At 48.5% G+C, this 18,498-nt stretch overlaps 1 protein-coding gene across 14 annotated transcripts in view; it reads left to right on the top strand.

Moving 5' to 3' along the window:
* Positions 1-18,498, top strand: part of TIA1 (TIA1 cytotoxic granule associated RNA binding protein) — a 144,530-nt gene that overhangs the window by 65,976 nt on the left and 60,056 nt on the right. For all 14 annotated transcript variants that reach the window (XR_003857064.1, XR_003857062.1, XR_003857061.1 and 11 more), the window contains one exon: positions 344-452. Coding sequence is in view for 9 of the 14 variants with exons in the window: in XM_029604001.1 (XP_029459861.1) it covers positions 344-452 (109 nt within the window). In the remaining 5 variants the exon portion in view is untranslated. The remainder of the gene's footprint in view (positions 1-343; positions 453-18,498) is intronic.

The following is an 18,498-nucleotide window of genomic DNA, read 5'->3' as shown; positions in this document are numbered from 1 at the left end:
TGGATACATGTGCTTTACCTTATTTGCATAAACATGGGCTCTACTCTTCCCATGGACGGAGAAGGCCAAGGAATTCAGTCCTTGCGGCACGAGGTGCAATATGAGCTAAAATACTGTAACGCTCTAAATTGATTTAAAAGCCTGGGAAAGTCAGGTTCTGTTTTGGTCTTTGATCAGAACTCAGCTGCATATTGCTCTCTTGTAGTGTCTTGTAAGCTTTGTATTCTGTAGTGCGAACTTGTGAATTTTCCTGCAATGCTGATACATCACGAGCTGAGGGTTATACTTACCTTGATTAGAGATTTTGTAAGTGAAGTACAAATTTCTTGATACTTGTTGGCAGGATGCAGAAAATGCCATCCAACAAATGGGTGGCCAGTGGCTTGGTGGGAGACAAATCCGAACAAACTGGGCAACCCGAAAACCTCCAGCCCCAAAGAGTACATTTGAATGTAAGTTATTTGTTATTTTGTTGTTCACTTTAGTGTGTTTGGGTTTTGTGCCTATTCTCAAATAAGGGCAAACTCCTAATGAAAACTTGTTCATGTTAGTGAATGTAAACCCTGGGAAATTCTGAGCAATTGTGGTGGCCAGTTCCAGAATTCCAGAAACAGCATACAAATGAGATTTTGGATTGTTTGAATCCTGCTTTATGCCTTGAGTTTCTGTTGTCTTGCACTGCACCCCTCCTTTCATTTTCTATTCTTTATTGCTTTCTTTGTCTATTCACAGTTGACCTTCTCTTTGTTCCCCATATTTGCTCTCCTGTTATCTGGGTGCTGACTGCGCTGAAAGTCAGTTTCTTTCTCTACATAACATATTGGAAAGGGATTCTAAAATTCATGCATTCCAATTCCAGGAATATGATTTTGTACTGAGATGTTCTACTCTTGATCCAGTATTGAGAAAACAGTTTACAGTAAAGGTTGCCAAATTTTTCAAAGAATCATTCTAAATATATTGATCTGTATAATTTTTATTAAAGCTTTTTATAATTCAGTCTCTGTAACCTGATATACAAGCCATTTCTAACCAACCAAATACTGCCACATACTCATTAAACAGGAATCATGTAATTTTTAACATTCCCACCCCCACACAATCTCCCCCTTCCTCAACATCAAGTTAAGGCAAAGTGTATAGTGAATCCCAGATAGTAATCATTAAGTCCTTATTATATTGCTTATTTACTCCAACTTAAAAAAAAAAACAAAAAACCCACGCAGATTGAAAAATTAAAACTATCTCTATGCAGTGCTGTCAGATACTTCGTACAGTATACATTCCAAATGTGACTGTATACACAGACTCATCCTAGCTTTTCCAGTTGAATACAGTTTCACATTTAGATACCAAAGTAGTGTAATTTTTAGTTCCTCTGCGCTCAGTGGCTATGCATTCCTACCAGCAGATAGAAACTGAGTAACCTGACTCATCCCCTACTTTAGCCTGCCAGTATTTTCTGTCTCCAGCACATGGTGAGCGTACATCTCCATGGTGTGGATTGCTCGTGTTGGGTGGAAAAAAAACAAAAACGAAGGAAAAAGAAGAGGTTGAGTTCCTGAGGTGACACCAAGCTCGTCCCTCCCTCAGTTGAGCGGTTCAGCCTCAATGCCTGCCCAGACTTAGAATCGTAAGATTGTCTAAGGACGGGGGTGGGGGTGAAGATGTGCCTCCCCCCCCCCCCCCCCCCCACCACACACACAGAGCTGCTAGCCCGTTCTTCCTTCCAGCCGAGGAGGGCTGAGCTTCAGTAAAAGAGAATCCTTTCCCTGCCAGGTTGTTTCTCCCCCTCAGTGCTAATATCCACCCACCCACCTTTGGTGAGTTGGTGGAGAGTGGAGCTGCGTGGTGTTTTGGCAGTATGGATCGGCAGCTAGGACAGTGTTCGCTCCTAGGCTTTGCGTCGCAGGTCCTGTCGATTGGCCGCATGGTGAGCTCCTAGGCTACTGTGAAACGTACAAGGTCTACAGCAGGTACGCACAGTGGGGCTGTAGCCTAGAGTAGTCAGTGCACACGTACATGTGAAATGCCAAATGCAACGAAGAAGAAGGCACCTGGTGCGCCATTCGCGGCAAAGATGAAGACACCTGCGTGCCTTGGGACCTGCTCCACTTGCGGCGAAGATGAAGGCCTCTGGTGAGAGAGTGTGTGTGTGTTTGTGTGGAGGGGATGTGAGAGAGGGAAAGGGAGGATGAGAAGGGGAGGGGTGTGAGAGAGAGAGTGAGTGTATGGGGTGTGTGTGTGGGGGTGTGTGCTTGAGTGTGGGTGCCAGAGAGAGAGCTATATGAGGAGATTGTGAAGGAATGTACGTGTAAGAGATTGGGAGCTGGTGTGTATGAAAAAGGGATCCTGTGTATGTGAGGGTGTTAGCCTGTGCAAAGGGATTGTGTATGTGTGAGAGGGAGCCTGTGTGAAGGGGTGCGTGAGAGAGAGTCATAGGTAGCCTGTGTGAGGGGGTGTATGTGTGAGAGAGAAACGGAGCTTGTGTGGGGGTGTATGCAAGAGAAAGGGACCCTGTATGAGGGGATGTGTGCGTGCGCGAGAGAGTGAAGGAGCCCTTAGGACGTGTGTATGTGTACTGGACAGAGGGTGCCTGTCTGAGGGGGCAGTACTGAGAACAGGTCAAACTCTGGGACTGGCGATAGAGTGGAAGGCTTTGAGCCTAGAGATGGAGGGGAGAGATACTGACAGGTGGAGGAGTTGGGGCCTGAGAGGGCAAAGTGGCCAGGGGAGTAGGGAGAGCGGGTGGAAGGGATCCTCTTACAGTGAACCTCTAGGGAAATTCTGCTCAAAATATTTAAAATTTTACATCTCTAAGTAATTTTTTTCTGTATTAGTCTTTAAGTAATTGCATTTTAAATTACCATGTAAATTGTTATTTTGTCCAATATAAAGTTTGCAGAATTTTAAGTTTTTGTACACACAATTCCCCCAGGAGTAACAAGCCTGCGGCCAAGACTTGAGCGTGTAATTGCGCTGGTACATCTGTTTGCATATTGGAGTGTGTGCAGGAGAGTGGCCTTTTAGTGAAGAATGATGGTGCCGGCGACCACAATCTTTCTTCTCCAGGCCAAGGATGTCTGATTCCTTGTCATCTGCCTCTTCATCGGGGAAGGACTGATCCAAGCATCGAGGGAAGCCGAAGAAGCATCAGTGCCGGGCACAGTAATGCACCAGTTCATGCCGCGCTACCCCTAAAGCGACCCCCGCAGCGTAGAATGCCAGTACTCCCATCAGTACAAGGGGTCCGCAACAGTCTCCATAAGTCCTGATGCCAGTCAATGATTCACCTCATGGATCCAAAGAGATCTGGATACCCCTCCTTCCTCCCAATCGGTATTGGCATCAGCAACGTTTGAGGAGGAGCGAGTGCAGAGTTCAGCTGGCGGTGGAGTGGGCGCTGCAATGCTTTGGTGCTGTGGCACAGACTGCACTGGACCCGGTGCTGCCCTTCTTCGTACCACTGGAGAAGCTAAATGTGCTCATCAATGCATTGCTGACCCAGTTGGAGGTTCCTGGAACAACATCTGTGCCTGGCAGGACACCAAGGCCTCCCTCTACCGATACAGTGGTCATTGCTCGTTCCCCCGTGGAGGAAGCTCCACCGAGACTGGCAGAGGTCTTCAGTCCAGTTTTACCAGTGCTTGCACCTCTGGATGAAGGCCAAGCACCTAGGGCCCTATCCTATGTAGCTTACAGTGAGGATGAGGACCCCTATGGCCCCTGGGGGGATGATGGCTTCGGACTTCTCCTCAGAGAGCCTCCTATCAGACCCTTCTCTTCTAGCACAGCGAAGGAAGTCTCCACCTGAGGACTTGACTTCAGGGTTTGTGAGAGTGATGGCAGAAACCATCCCATTTCAGTTATTAATGGAGGAGGTTGTCAGGCACAGAATGCTTGAGATCCTCCAGTTCATGGAGCCTCCTAAGGAGATTGTGGCAGTTCCGGTGCATGAGATTCTTAAGGAGCTCCTGCTGAGCACATAGGAACACACTCTCACAGTACCTCCCCTTAAGGTGGAAGGGGGTTTACCTCATCCAGAAGGCTTCCATATTCAGTAAACATCAGTTGGTGGTCGAATCTGCCCTCAAGAGGGCCAAGCATTCTTGGATTCATTTCTTGGCGCCCCCGGGAAAGGACTACAGAGCGATGGACGCTTTTAGGAGGAAGGTGTTTCAAGATGCCATGCTTATTGCCCACATTGCTACCTACCAACTCTACAGGAGCTAGTACTCGAGGGACATTTGGAAGCAGGTGCAGGGGGTGGCTGAGCTGCTGCCTCAACCGCAGCAGGACACCCTCATGTTGCTGGTGCATGAGCCTGGAGTATGGAAAACACAAGGTTTGAGCTACCTACAATATTTTTGAGGCAGCATAGAGAATCTTCAGTGGGAATCTGTGCCTGCAGAATGGGCATGGTTGTAGGGCCTCTGGTCTCTGACCAGAGGTATAGGATCAACTTGCTGATGTGCCTTGTACTGGGGAGAATCTCTTCGGAGATGGGGTGAGGGACACTGTGGCCCAAATTTGGGAGCACCATGAAACCCTCCAACAACTCGCTGCCAGCACTCCAGACCCATTTTCCTCTTCTGCTGGCGAAACAAGGGCAGAGGAAGTCTCTTTCGCCAAAGGACAACTTATCCACCTTAGACTAAATTTTATCATGACAGGGTGGTCTTGCATACGCACCTTAAGTTCCTGCCTAAGGTGGTGATGGATTTCCATCTTAACCAGTCAATCATCCTGCCAATATTCTTTCCCAGGCTTTATTCGCACCATGGCGAACAAGCACTGCACAGTTTGGACTGCATGCGAGCCTTAGCCTTCTATCTGGAGCGGACAGAAGCCCATAGACAGTCCGCCCAACTTTTTATTTCTCTTGATAGGAATAGGTTGGGTATTGCCATTGCCAAACAGACACTATCCAGTTGGCTAGCAGATTGCATCTCCTTCTGTTATGCCCAGGCGGGACTGCATCTTGGGGGTCATGTCAAGGCTCATTCTGTCAGAGCCATGGCAGCATCAGTGGCCCACTTGTGAGCAGTTCCCATGGAGGAGATCTGCAAGGCTGCAATGTGGAGTTCTTTCCACACATTCACATTGCATTGTTGTCTGGATAGGGATGGCCGCAACAGTAGGTTTGGCCAGTCTGTCCTTTGGAAACGGTTTGACGTGTAGAACCCAACTCTCCCTATCTAGGGCCTGTTTGGTTTCAGGCTGTCTCCCCCTCTGTTACCAACAGCACCATTGGTACTTGGTTAGGTGTCTGTTGGTCTCTTTTGTGTTGGGTGGGCAGTCTGTACCTAGAGATTCACCCATGTGTGAGAACTAGCATCCTGCTTGTCCTCTGAGAAAGCAGAGTTGCTTACCTGTAGCAGGTATTCTCAGAGGACTGCAGGATGTTAGTCCTCACACATCCCGCCTGCCACCCCGCAGAGTTGGGTTTCTCATATCTTTTGTTTTAATATAATTCTCTGTTACAAAACTGGAGAGGAACCCTGTGTGGGCATATGGTATAGGGCATGCTGCGCATGCTCAGTATGCCTAGTCAAAATTCTGGAAACTGACAAGTTTTCTGCATCTGGCTCCATCTGATGATGTCACCCATGTGTGAGGACTTAATATGCTGTCCTCAGAGATCAGCTGTTACAGGTAAGAAACGCTGCTTTCTCTTCCTCGATGGGAGGGATGTCCCCGGGGGAGGGTTTGGAGAGCATCATGTTCAGTCCTATAAATCCTGGTTTGGATTTGGCTGCCACCTCCTGAGTGGAGTTTTTTGGGGGGCTTACAGGCCTTTGTGAAAGGGCGTCCAGCGGAAGCTAAGCAGCCTTGTAAGGAGGGGATGTGTCATAGGTCTTCCCGCTTGGCGCCCAAGTTGGGTAAGCGCCACAAAGAGGCTGTCCCTGATGAGGTAGAGGAGGATGAGGATTGTGAACAGTTGGATGATTCCAGGGGTTGACTTGGATTCCACACCTCTGGAAGGGGAAAATTCCACTAGACTTGGAGCCATATAGGCCTTTACTCTTTTTTTTTTTTTTTTTTCCCATTGGGGCGAGTTGCTAGGTCTATTGGCATAGACCTTGAAAACACTGAGTTAGATGGAGGTTACGCTTTGGGAGTATAGAAGAAAGACCTCATCTTGGTCACCTTGTGCAATATCTCCTATTTTTTTACGCTCCTGAAACCAGTGCAGGGGTTAATTGACCTTGAGTGCGATACTCCGGAAGCAAATTTTAAAGTTTGGTGTTCTTTGGCGGGTCTGTACCTCTTGGATCTGACAGCAAGGGAGTAGTTGCAATTCCCATATCTTTATGCCTGATGTCCTCTGTCACCATCGAATGACTATCCTGGTCGAAAGGAAAGCATCTCTGAAGGATGCCCAGGATAGAAGGATTGAGGCTATCCTCAAGCAGGTATTTGAAGCGATGGCTATTAATTTGCAAGAAGCTTCTTGCTGCTTCTTGGTGGCCCAAGCAAATTTGCATCTCTCTCAAGAGGCTTAAGGAGTGGGAACCGATAGCTGGCTAGCGATGGAGCCAGGAGCTGCAGTTTTAGCTGATGCAGGCTGTGATTTGGTGTGTATAGCATCTAGAGGTTTAGCTTCTATGATGGCGGCAAGATTCCTGCTATGGCTGCGGAATTCGTTGACTGATATGATTTCCAAGTTGAATTTGACAAGGTTACCCTTTAAGGGATCTCTTGTTCGGGAGTGAGTTGGAGAAGATGGTGAATAGATGGGGTGTCCAAGATTCCGTGATTGCTGGAAGACAAAAAAAAAAAAAAGCAGTGTCATGTTCTTTTGAGGCAAGAGCCTGTTCCAGGGACTCCGGTCGTTTTCGCCCTTATGGAGGTGTAGCGAATCGGAAGTCTCTTCCCTTTGGAAGATCTCAGTCCTTTCAGCCTAAGAAGCCAGATAGATGATCTTCTCAATGAAGGTGCAGGAGCCCACCTACCGGTTCCAGAGGTAGGACGGGTCTCTTTTATCACAGGTGGGCCCAAATCATGATTGACAGCTAGGTCCTGGATGTAAAAAAAGACTGCTATGCTCTAGAATTTCTCTGTTCTCTGGATGCCTTTATGGTCTCTCCATGCGACTCATTAGTGAAGAGGGTGGCAGTGAAAGCTACATTGAGAAGGCTGATAGACCTCAGGGCTGTAATTCCAGTTCCTGTATCGCAGGAAAATGCAGGGTGGTAATTCTTTTTATTTTTGTCATTCCCAAGAAGAAAGAGGGCGGCTTCTGACCAATCCTGGATCACGAAGGTAGTCAACCAACGTTTGCGCATGACTCGCTTCAGAATGGAAATCTTAAGCTCTGTAATTATGGCAGAACAGAAAGGGGAGTTCCTCATGTCTCTTGATCTGACAGAAGCCTAGCTACATATCCCCATTTGACCGGAGCATCAGCGGTTTCTTTGTTTTGCCGTTCTAGAGCACCATTATCAGTCTCGAGTCCTACTGTTTAGTCTGGCTGTGGTGCCCAGAACTTTCTCCAAGGTCATGGTGGTAGTAGCAGCATCTCTGCACAAGGAGAGTATTCTAGTCCATCCATATCTGGACGATTGATTGATTCGAGCCAAGAGTGAGGAACAGTGTCAGTTGGCATCTTGCAAAGTGATCTGCCTCCTTCAGGAGTTAGGCTGGGTGGTGAACTTAGCCAAAAGCAATTTACAGCCGACACAGACCCTGGAATACTTCAGAGTGATATTAAATATGATACGAAGTGGGGCAGAGTATTCCTGCCAGAGAAACGCATCTGGATGTTGGTGGCTGAAGTTCAGTCCTTGAGGATGGCCATTCATCTAACAGTGTGTACTTATCTGCAGGTCTTGGGGTCGATGGCGGCTACATTGGAGGTAATACCCTGGGTGAGAGTGCATATGCGACCACTTCAGCATGCAGTGCTCACACAGTGGAATCCGCAATCACAGGAGTACACAGTAAGGCTCTACTTACCGATGGAAGTAAGCGATCAGTAGCAGTTGTGATTGCATAAGGTCCACCTCAGGAGAGGAGTACTGTTGGAGACACTGGCCTGGTTGGTGCTCAGAACAGTTGTGAGCCTCCTGGGTTGAGGGCTGGAAGTAATGTCCGCTGATAATGGTATAGTTAAGTATAATTGGTTTGGCTTTTCTAGAGATACTCGCAGGCTGATGGCAGGGCTATCTGTCGGTGATGTCAGCAAATCAAGTTTACTCTGTCTCCATCTGCTGGTAGGAATGCATAATCCACCGGTTTGGATTGACTTGCCTTCCTTAGAGGAAAGAAAATGATCAAGTAAGAAGTAATTTCACCTTGTATCAAGAATTATAGCGTGAACCCTTTCCCAAAACTATAATAGCTGGACATTTCCATTAACTATGAGACAGAGCACACCTGCCCACATTATCACCAACACCTATCTGAAACTTGAGGGTATTTTTCCCATATCTCTGAGGAGCTAGGTATCTTTGCAAATAAACTTTGTAACTATTTTCAAGTATAATAGCAGAAACCGATGATTTTGCCATGCAATTTAATAGCATCCCAGTTTTCATCAGAAAAATTAGTCCAATTCCTTTTCCTATAGAACAGGGGTGGTCAATGTCGGTACTCGAGAGCCACAAGCAGGCCAGGTTTTCAGGATGTCCACAGTGAATATGCGTGAGATATTTATGCACTGCCTCCATTCTATGCAAATGTATCTCATGCATATTCATTGTGGATATCCTGCAAACCTGGACTTTTTGTAGCTCTCGAGGTCTGGAGTCTGCCACCCCTGCTATAGAAGCTCATTCTCCAATTTCTCATCCATTGGAGTAGTAAGAAGCATATATATCTTATAGCAGAGCCCCCTGGGCAATTTCTTCTTGTCACACAAACTTTCAGATTCACTCTTTCTGTTGTATCTGTGGATCCTTGGGCAGGGGTGAGATTGGCTGTACCCGCAGGGAGGAGCCTTGCAGATACTTATCGCCAGCAAGTTGACCCAGGTGAATCAGAGCTTCACCTGTACCAGCCCTTGTTCCCATCAGGTTGAGCCTTTGGGTGCAGGGGCTGGAAGGACTTATGCAAAGGTCTCTGGAGATGGCTAGAGTCATGGTCCAGGGGCAGGCAGCGGTCAGGTATAGCGAGAGTCCAGGCAAGGGTCAAAATTATGTATCTGTTTGAGGGAGAAGGACAGATAGGGCTGAGGCAGGTGAGGGCTGGAAGCAACACGCACTACATTACATAGCTGGACCTTGCTGAGGCAGAGTGCATCAGGGAAGCTGCCCTTAAATAAGGCGACGACAGTGAAGTCAGCAACAGGGCTTTGAGGCCTTTGCCACCACAGTATCTTTAAGAGGGTCGCCATTGGGCGTGCACACGCCTAAGGAGCCACCAGGTGACATCCTGCTGCATGGCAGTTGGTGGCCTTCTGCTGCACCGAGGATGGTGGTGGCCAGCCGGAGCTTGCCAGCTGCAGAAGTGAGAACGACGAGGGAGCCTGCGAGCTGTCAAACACAACACTCTCCTTAGACAAGGTCAACCTGATGTCTTTTTGTTTCAAAAAACCCGTCTGCAAATAATGCAACCAATCTGTATCCAGTAAGTGATATTTTTCACATAATTTCTCAAAGGAATAAAATGTACTTTCTTCCAGCATTACCCCTAACATTGATAAACTCCCATCTCTGGAAAACCCACCACAAAAGCTCTATTATGGCAAATAGGGATGATTAAAAGAACAGTTGCTCCTTGTTCCTAGCTTAGATCTATAAGAATCCCAAATTTTCATTGCTAAACTTGGGTGTGGATTTATTGAATACCTAAGTTTCCTAGCTTTGCCAAAAAACCAATATAATAGTTTAGATTAATTTAGAGTAGGGGTTCCCAACCTTTCAGGGAACACGGACCCCTCTTTAGTTTCTAAAAGTTTCACAGACACTCCCCCCCCCCACACACACACACACACACGCACACACATTTCTCTTTCATTTTTTCATGCCATAACAAATAGATATGCACTCTAGAATTATTCATAATGTATAAAGCTTTGATCTAAACTGAATATGTAGGGAGGGCAATATCCAAAGCTATTTAAAAATTGCCCTCATAATTGAAGGTTGAGGCCATTCCACCTTCCAGTGCAGCTGCAATGGGGAAAAGGAAGCAAGTTTTAAAAAGTTCCAGGTTGGCAACCTTGGTACCTGCAGACCTGCAAGCTAATTTTCAAAGGGAAACTGCCTGTGGAGTTTCCTTTTGAAAACTCGGGCTGCGGGAGAAAACCAGTACTTTTTGTTCCTGAGAACTTTTAATCTGCTTTAAAGCAGGTGCAAAGTACACGCGTGAAAGTATGCACAAAGATTTCAGAATTTAATCTCTGCATATACTTTCCCTCCACTAATCTAACTCTGCCCGTTTTTTCTCCATAGGTAAAAGTATGCATGCTCTTCTCAGCACAGGCACTTTTACCCTCACTGGCAGGGAATAATTATTATAATATAAATTTACTAAAAACAGACCATATATATCCTTTTAACCCAGCTCACTAATTAACACAAAGTGATGAAGACATCTTTCTAATGCAAATCTTGATTATTTATTCATTTAATAAATGTTCTACACACATGGATTTCCGTTCTCAATACATATCAACAATGTTATACTATTTCTCATGCACAACCCATTCACACATCACACCCCATTCACTACTCCAATCTCAATCACATACCCCCCCCATAAAAAAACTAGTATAAATACATTCTATAACAATATTGTTTTTCAAATATATTGAGCCTTTCAAATAAATTGCTTTCAAAATTGTAAGTTTCACATTCGTTCTTAAACTCGAGCAGTTCCTCCGATGTATTCTCCACTGGAAGTTGGTGTAATAATGTCACATGACCTGACATCTACTACTCAAAATTCCTTATTCACTCTGCTTGGGCCAAATTTGTGCATCACAACGAAAGATACATTTCATACTTCTCCAAGACATGTAATTCATCAATGGCTCAAGTTTCAAAAACATTTTTCTTATATTTATTTCCTGTGTCTAGATGTTGCCAGTGATTACCTTCCATAGTATTGATACACATATCACATTTTCCACATTGTCTGTGGGTGCCAAGCATGGGTGCTGAAACAGGCTGGGACAAAGAGGCTTGTACCACATAATCACGGATGTTTTTACTCCGTTGATAAGAAAATAAAGGAAGTTCTGCAAAAACTGAGTGGAGTTGTAGAACATGCCAGTGTCTCTTGATTCTTTTCCATTATTAGATACGATTTGTCAGTATGTGCCAAAACACAAAATGTCTGTAGTTAATGGCTGTTTAGCTTGATACTGTAATAGGGCTGAACGAGGGGAATACCACGCTCTTTTGTAGGCTTTGTAGACCGCAGAATAGGGATAGCCACGATCAAAAAAATCTAGTTGCTAGGATGCCAGCTTGTCTTTTAAACTCTTTATCAGAGGAGCACAGTCATCTAATCCTGAAAAACTGGCTTACCGGGAGGCCATTTTTAAATGCCCGGGGATGAAAGCTGTTATACCTCAATAAGTTATTTCTGTCAATATCCTTGCGATGAACTGTAGTATGTAACTTTGTGTCTTGTTTTAAAATTAATATGTCCAAAAAGGCTATTTTTTCACAGCTGAATTGGGTAGTAAACTGTAAATCCACATCAATAGTGTTAATCCATTTTGTAAAATCATGCAGTAAAAATTAATAAGCTGTCCAAAAAAATGTCGTCAATATATCTGATCCTAAAGGGGATGCTAGTGAACCATGCTGACTGATATATATTGAGTCTCTCAAATCTGTCCATAACTAAATTAGCTTTCCCTGTACGTACCCGGATCAGTCCAGACTGTGGGTTGAGCCTCCTTTCCAGCAGGTGGAGATAGACTAAAACTGAAAGGATATCCTTTATGAGGACAGAGCCTATCCTGTAACCCAGTGGTCCCCAACCTTTTTTGCACCAGGGACCGGCTTCAAGCAAGACCATTTTTCCATGGCCCGGCGGGGTGGGGGTGGAGCAGGGGCGGGGCTTTGGTCATATGGGGGCGGGGTTATGGAGGGGGTTGGATTTTAGTGCACACTTATCATTTACTTATGACATTTATAATGTGAATGTGACTCAACTCATCATAGGTTCTCACATGCATGGCACACTGACCCATGATCATCATGGGGCTAGATGTAAAAGTACAGTTTGTATCCACGGGAACCCCCCTGACCCACAATAATGGATGTAAAGCAAAATTATGACATTCCCCATACAACTCACCCTACAAAAAAGGTATTCTGGTTCTGGTGACATCTCAGTAACAGCAACTCAAACTCCTTCTACTTCCAGGCTCAATAGCCCTACTTATGAAAAGACAGCAGTTTACCACCAATACATGTCCTCTGAGAAAACACAACAAATAAGACCGATACAAACGCTTACATGCTAGCAAAATATCTCATCTCGGTAACAGACACAGAACCGACCTAACATACTCCCAGGATCTGTAGTAATGCACATAAACTAATCCGCACACAGTTACACCTGTATTATGGAATACACTCAAACAGGAGCAACCCTATCTATGAAAAGGCAACACTACAAATATTAAATCAGGTCCTAAAAACCAATACACCTCTTATTAGGAAAACAGAACTAGCAAGCAGCTATAGATCCCCACACAGAAATAATTGTAAAACTATACTAATAAGCAGAATAAATGTTTCAAAACAGCTATGAACAGAATAACATCCAACAATTAAAAACTCATAAAAACTATTAGACATTCTCCAAACACCAATAAAATATTTTAAAAAAAGCAGACATCACACAATTAAAATGGCAGTCAAGAAAAATAAACTTAAAAAGCCACCTTTACTTACCCCCTCCAGCAGCTCTCCTACTCCCCTTCCCTGCAGGCCGTGGCACACACCAGAAGCAGCAGTAGAAGCTAAGCTCTATACTTATGGTCCTCTTCCTTAATGCCCATGTCTCGCACACACACACCAGTCACCTTTCTGAACAGTTTCTCTAATGCCATACACACACACACAGGCTTCCCACTCCCGTGTTCTACTTTACATATATGGGCTTCTAACTCTCATAATCGCTTTCTCTCTCTCTCTCTCTCACACACTCACACACACACGTCTCAGTCCCATGCTTGTTCTCTCCACATGCACAGGCTTCTCATTCCCATAATCACTTTCTTTCTCTCACACACACACACTCACCAGTCTCTCACTCCCATGTTCTCTTTCAGATATACAGACTTCTCCCTCCCATGATGTTGTCTCACACACACCCAGGTTTCTCACTCCCATGCTCACTCTTCACATGCACAGGCTTCTCATTCCCATAATCACTTTCTGTTACACACACACCAGTCTCTCTCATTTCTATGCTCATTCTCCACGTGCACAGGCTTCTCATTCCCACACACCAGTCTTTTTCTCTCACACACACCGTCACCTTACCAAGCAGTCTCTCTCTCTCATGCATGCACACTCACCCAGGCTTCTTACGCCCATGCTTTCCCACATACCCAGACTTCTCACTTCCATGCTTTTTCTCTCTCACACACATACACACACATCAGTCACCTCCCTGACTAATGTCTCACACTCTCACATACACATCAGTCATCTCCCTGAGCAATCACTTTCATTGTCTCTCACATACACACACACATCAGCTCTCTGACCAGTCAATCACACACAGGCTGGCTGGCTGCTTCTCTCTCTTTCTCTCACTCACTTCCACTTCCTCTCCCCCCCCCCCCCCCCCCCGAGCACAAATGGTAGCTGCAGCAGCCTCCTCCTCCGCAAGCCAAGAAAGAAGAATCCCATCGGCCGCGGGAGGCTCATGCTGCTGACTCCTTTCTCGATTACCGGCTGCTTCAATTGCTCGGGGACCGACGCTGCAGCCGCCGCTGCTACTTTATCACGTGGCACGGCTCTTTCTCTTTCCCGCGCACCGCTCCGTGTATCGCTTCCTGTTCTGGGTCATGGGAGGAGGGGGGGCAGGCGCAGGAAGAAGAAAAGGCCCAGCCGCGGGTGCCACGGCTGCTTCTAGCACTGCTGCTGTTCCCACTGGGCTTGAACGTGCTGACAGCCCGGCGGCAACGGCAGCAGGAGAGACCGGGAGCGCGCGACACACCTGCCTGTGCTTGGCGGCGCCGCGGACCGGCAAAAAACTCCCATGGCCCGGTCCCGGTCCGCGGACCGGTGGTTGGGGACCCCTGCTGTAACCCTTCAGTATTTGTCTCCAGCAGGTGCAGCACGTCTCCCTTCGGTCTCCTGATCTAGGCTAGTCAGCCTTCTTTCTCTTTCTTCCTTCTGGGATCAAGCAAGTACTTATTTCTTAGGGATTTTGTAGTTGTTTTCTTCCTGTTAAAATAAAGTTAAAAAGTTTAGTCAGGAAGTTGTGGATTTTTTCGTCAGGAGACTGTTCCGTCTCCTGGCTCTTGCCAGACTCGGGGGCTTTGCCCCTTGTGCAGTGCATAGCCTGTGTCCGTTACCTCTTCCAGGTGTGGGGACAGAGTCTGTCCAGGGCTCATCTTCCCCCCCCCCCCCCCCCCCCCCCCCCCCCCGGCTGCCGAAGTGTCTTAATGTTACGCTGCTGTGCTCAGTTTATTTACCAAAAAAAAAAAAAAAAAAAGTGACACAAACAGGCTTAAGTTTAAAAGTGCTCCCAGTGCTTTTAATACTTACCTACAGCAGCAGACCAATATTCTGTGTCTTTCTCCCCCACCTGGGTTGAACCGGCAGCCAGACAGGCAGGAGTCAGCAGGTTTCCCCCCTGCTTCACTCCGGGCCTCCAGGCTGTCAAACTTTTTCTCTGCAGCCTTTTTTTCTTCAGAGTGGCGCTCTCTTTGCCGCAGCAGGCAGCCTGCCTCTTCTCTGCCAGCCCCTTCGTGTTTTTTTGCGAGGGGGCCTCTTCTCTGCCTCCCTGCCGGGTGGGGTAGGTCCCTCCTTGGCAGGGCTGGCAAATTTAGCCCAGGGATCAACTCCCCAGAGCTTGGCCAGGCCGGGAAAGCCCGGGAACGGTGGCCATTTTGGATTTTTTGTCGGCTTTGTTTTTGGAGCTCCCTGGGGCTGGGGGGGCCAATTTCTTTTGCAGCTACCCCCTGATTTCAGCCCCCTGGCCCCCCAGGGTGGGTTTTCTGTCACCGTCTTGCCTCTCTGGGACTTCCAGGGCTCGTTTTGTATCTGATTTTGCCCTCCTGCGAAGATTTTATTTAGCTAGCCTGCAGGAGGAGGCGGAAGGTGTGTCGTGTCGTCCCGTCCCCCCCCCCCCCGGGAAAAAAAAATTTCCTCGCTCCACGCCGTTGACGGTTAGACCGGATGCGGGGCGCGGGTGGTCCCGGGAGTGCCCCTCCCCCGACCTCCCGGTGGATCCGATACCCCCGGATCCTGCCGCTAATCCGGATGTGGAGGATACCCTTCCACCCCTTACGGCCTCTTTGCCCAAGGATATGGACCCGGTCCTGGCGGGAATCAGGGATCCGGCAATCGCCTTCCCCTCTCATCCCACGAGCAAGTTGTAGCTGCTGCGGGAATGGAACGCTCCCGAGACGGGACTCTAGGCGGGCCGTGCACTAGATAAGCTCCCCCTCCTGGAGGTATGCTTAGACTTAAAAAAAAAAAAAAAAAAAAAAAGACAATAATCCCTCCGGAGACTACTTATGCGATCACAATACAGGAGGGTTTCCCGGCTTTTAAAGCCGCACAGGTCCGCATGCTCAAGGCTCATGTGATGCGCATTTTTGATGTCCTGGCGCTGGGGGTGCGTGCGCCTATTTGCAGCAGTCTCATACTGCGGGCAGGTCTCAGGTGGGTTCAAAGTTGCTCTGCACCCGGGACTCCCCGTGTGCAGAGGCTGCGCTTACGACCTTCTCCACGTCCAGGCAAAAGCGATGGCTACGGCGAGGTCCGCCAAACGGCTCCTCTGGCTGCGCCATTGGTCGGCCTATCCGTCCTCCAAAGCCTAGTTGGGCATGTTGCTGTTCAAAGGTAAGCTGCTCCTTGGCAAGGGCCTTGAGAAACTATGGATTCCTTGGGGGAAAGTAAGGTCCATAGGCTTCTGAAGGACCGTCCGAAACCATCCCGTTCCTTTACACCCTCTTGTCCACGTTATCTGGGCCAGAGACGGTATACCCCACGTGGGCAGGGTGACTCCTCAGGGGGTTTTCCCATCTTGGTTGCAGCCTTCCCGTGGGCGCCATCCCTTTCGTGAGGGCCAGCCCACGCGCTCCATCCTTACGCCTGCCACACAATGAAGTTCACTTGACTCTTTCCTCTGTCCCCTTCCTAGGCGGTGGACTCTCCCTGTTTTTCGTGGCATGGGTCAAATTCATGTCTGACCAGTGGGTCCTCGACGTCCTCCGAGATGGGTACGCCTTCACTTTGCTCGAGATTCTCGAGATCCTTTTTCTATTTCCCCGTGCGGTCGGTCCCAGCGACAAGCGGTGGAGCAAACCCCCGCCTGGCCCCTGTGTCTGGGCGTGGTGGTCCCGGTTCCAGACAGCAAACTTGCCGCAGGCCAGTATTCTATTTACTTCATCGTTCCCTAACAGGACAGGTCTTCGTCCGATCTTAGACCTCACAAGAGTCAACTGGGCCCTCAAGATCCCGCTTTCCACATTGAAAACTTTGCGAGTGGTCCTCGTGCCGTTTTGCCCCGGAGAGTTCCTCACCTCACTTGCTTTGACAGAGGCGTGTTTCCATATTCCGATTCATCGCAGCTACCGTAGTTTCTTCGCGTTCACATCCTCCACCGGGACTTCCAGTTCAGGGCGCTTCCCTTTGGTCTCGCGACGGCACCTCGCGCCTTCACCAAAGTCATGGTGGTGGTGGCAGCAGCTCTCCGCCGGAAAGGGATCCTTGTTCACCCCTACCGGGACGTCTGGCTCGTCAGGGCCAAGGTGGAGGCTCTTGCCGGCAGGCGGTGGATCGCGTGTTACCTCTCCTCGGGTCTCTCGGGTGCATACTGAATTTCTCCAAGAGCTACCTTCAGCCCTCCCAGGAGTTAGGATTCCTGGGAGCCCACCTCGACAACCGGGTGGGCAAGGTCGTCTTGCCTCGTGCGCGGGCTCTCGAGTTGATCGGCCGGTTTCAGAGTCGGGTCTTGCTGCCTTCTCCGGCGGCCTATGTCTGCCTGCAGGTCTCGGGCCCCTTGGCTTCTGCCATCGACCTTATCCCTTGGGCTTTTGCTCATATGCTACCGTTCCAGAAAGCTTAGCTGTCCCGTTGGCAGACAGTGTCGGAACAGTTTCACACAGTCCTCCCGTTTTTGGGCCTTACTGTCGCCGACTTGTAGTGGTGGCTTTCCTTTCCTCATTTGCTAGAGGGAAAGCCTCTCAGAGTCCCTTAGTGGACGATAGTAACCACGGACGCCAGTCTTTCGGGCTGGGGTGCGATCTGCCTCTCCCATTATGCCCAGGGGATCTGACCGGCAGCTCAGTCTTGCTGGCACATCATTCGGTTGGAGGCTCGGGTGATGTTCCTAGCTCTTCTGGAGTTTCTCCCCCTCATCCGTGGCAAGGCGATACAGGTCTTGTCCAACAGCTACTCCACTGTGGCTTGTCAGTCGCCAAGGAGGCACCCGCAGTCCGCTGATGGCCCTGGAAACCAGCAGTCTCTTCGCCTGGGCAGAGCGACATCTACAGTGCCCTGCGTCCTCCCACATTGCGTGCAAGGGGATTGTTCAGGCCGATTTTCTCAGTCGTCAGTCGCTCGATTCCGGGGAGTGGGAACTCTCTGACACAGCCATGAATCTCATCGTCGACAGGTAGTCCCCCACCACCTGGGCCTCATGGCGACCCTTTGCAATGCCAAGGCAAATTGGTTCTTCCGCCGCTGGAGGGAACACGGCTCGGAGGGCGTAGATGCTTTGGCTCTCCTTGGCCGGCGGACGTCCTTCTGTACGTATTCCCCCCGTGGCCCCTGGTCGGGAAAGTTCTCATAAGAATGGAACTCCACCGGGACCCCGTGGTTCTGGTAGCACCAGAGTGGCCGCGCAGATTGTGATTCGCGGATTTTCTCAACCTACCGCTGGACGGACCTCTACGGCTACGCCATTTTCCTCTGCTCCTTCATCAAGGACCTGTATTTTTCGACCAGGCCGATCGCTCCTGTCTAGCAGCCTGGTTTTTGAAAGATGACACCTAAGGCGCAAGGGCTATTAGGAGGAGGTCATCTTCACCTTGTTGCGGGCCCGGAAACAGTCGACTTCCCTGGCTTACGCACGTATCTGGAACGTGTTTGAAGCTGTTTGTGCGGAGTCGGGTATTTCAGCGCTCTCCGCCCCGATCTCGTTAGCCCTCTCTTCCCCAAGAAGATCTTCTCCCCTCTCTGCTCTCTCCTGGGTCGGGTAGAATGTCATCACTGAACGGGCCACCCGCATGTGATTGGTGCTTGAAGGGCGTCAAGCATCTACGTCCACCTTCTCGGCCGCTTGATCGTCGGGGAGTTTTAGTCTGATCCTTTGGGCCCTCTGTGCGGCTCTGTTCGAACCTCT

Source organism: Rhinatrema bivittatum, chromosome 5 (genome assembly GCF_901001135.1).
Source record: "Rhinatrema bivittatum chromosome 5, aRhiBiv1.1, whole genome shotgun sequence".
NCBI classification, from domain to species: Eukaryota; Metazoa; Chordata; class Amphibia; order Gymnophiona; family Rhinatrematidae; genus Rhinatrema; species Rhinatrema bivittatum.
Note: the sequence above shows the minus strand (reverse complement) of the source record. Positions and strands in the feature narration are given on the sequence as shown.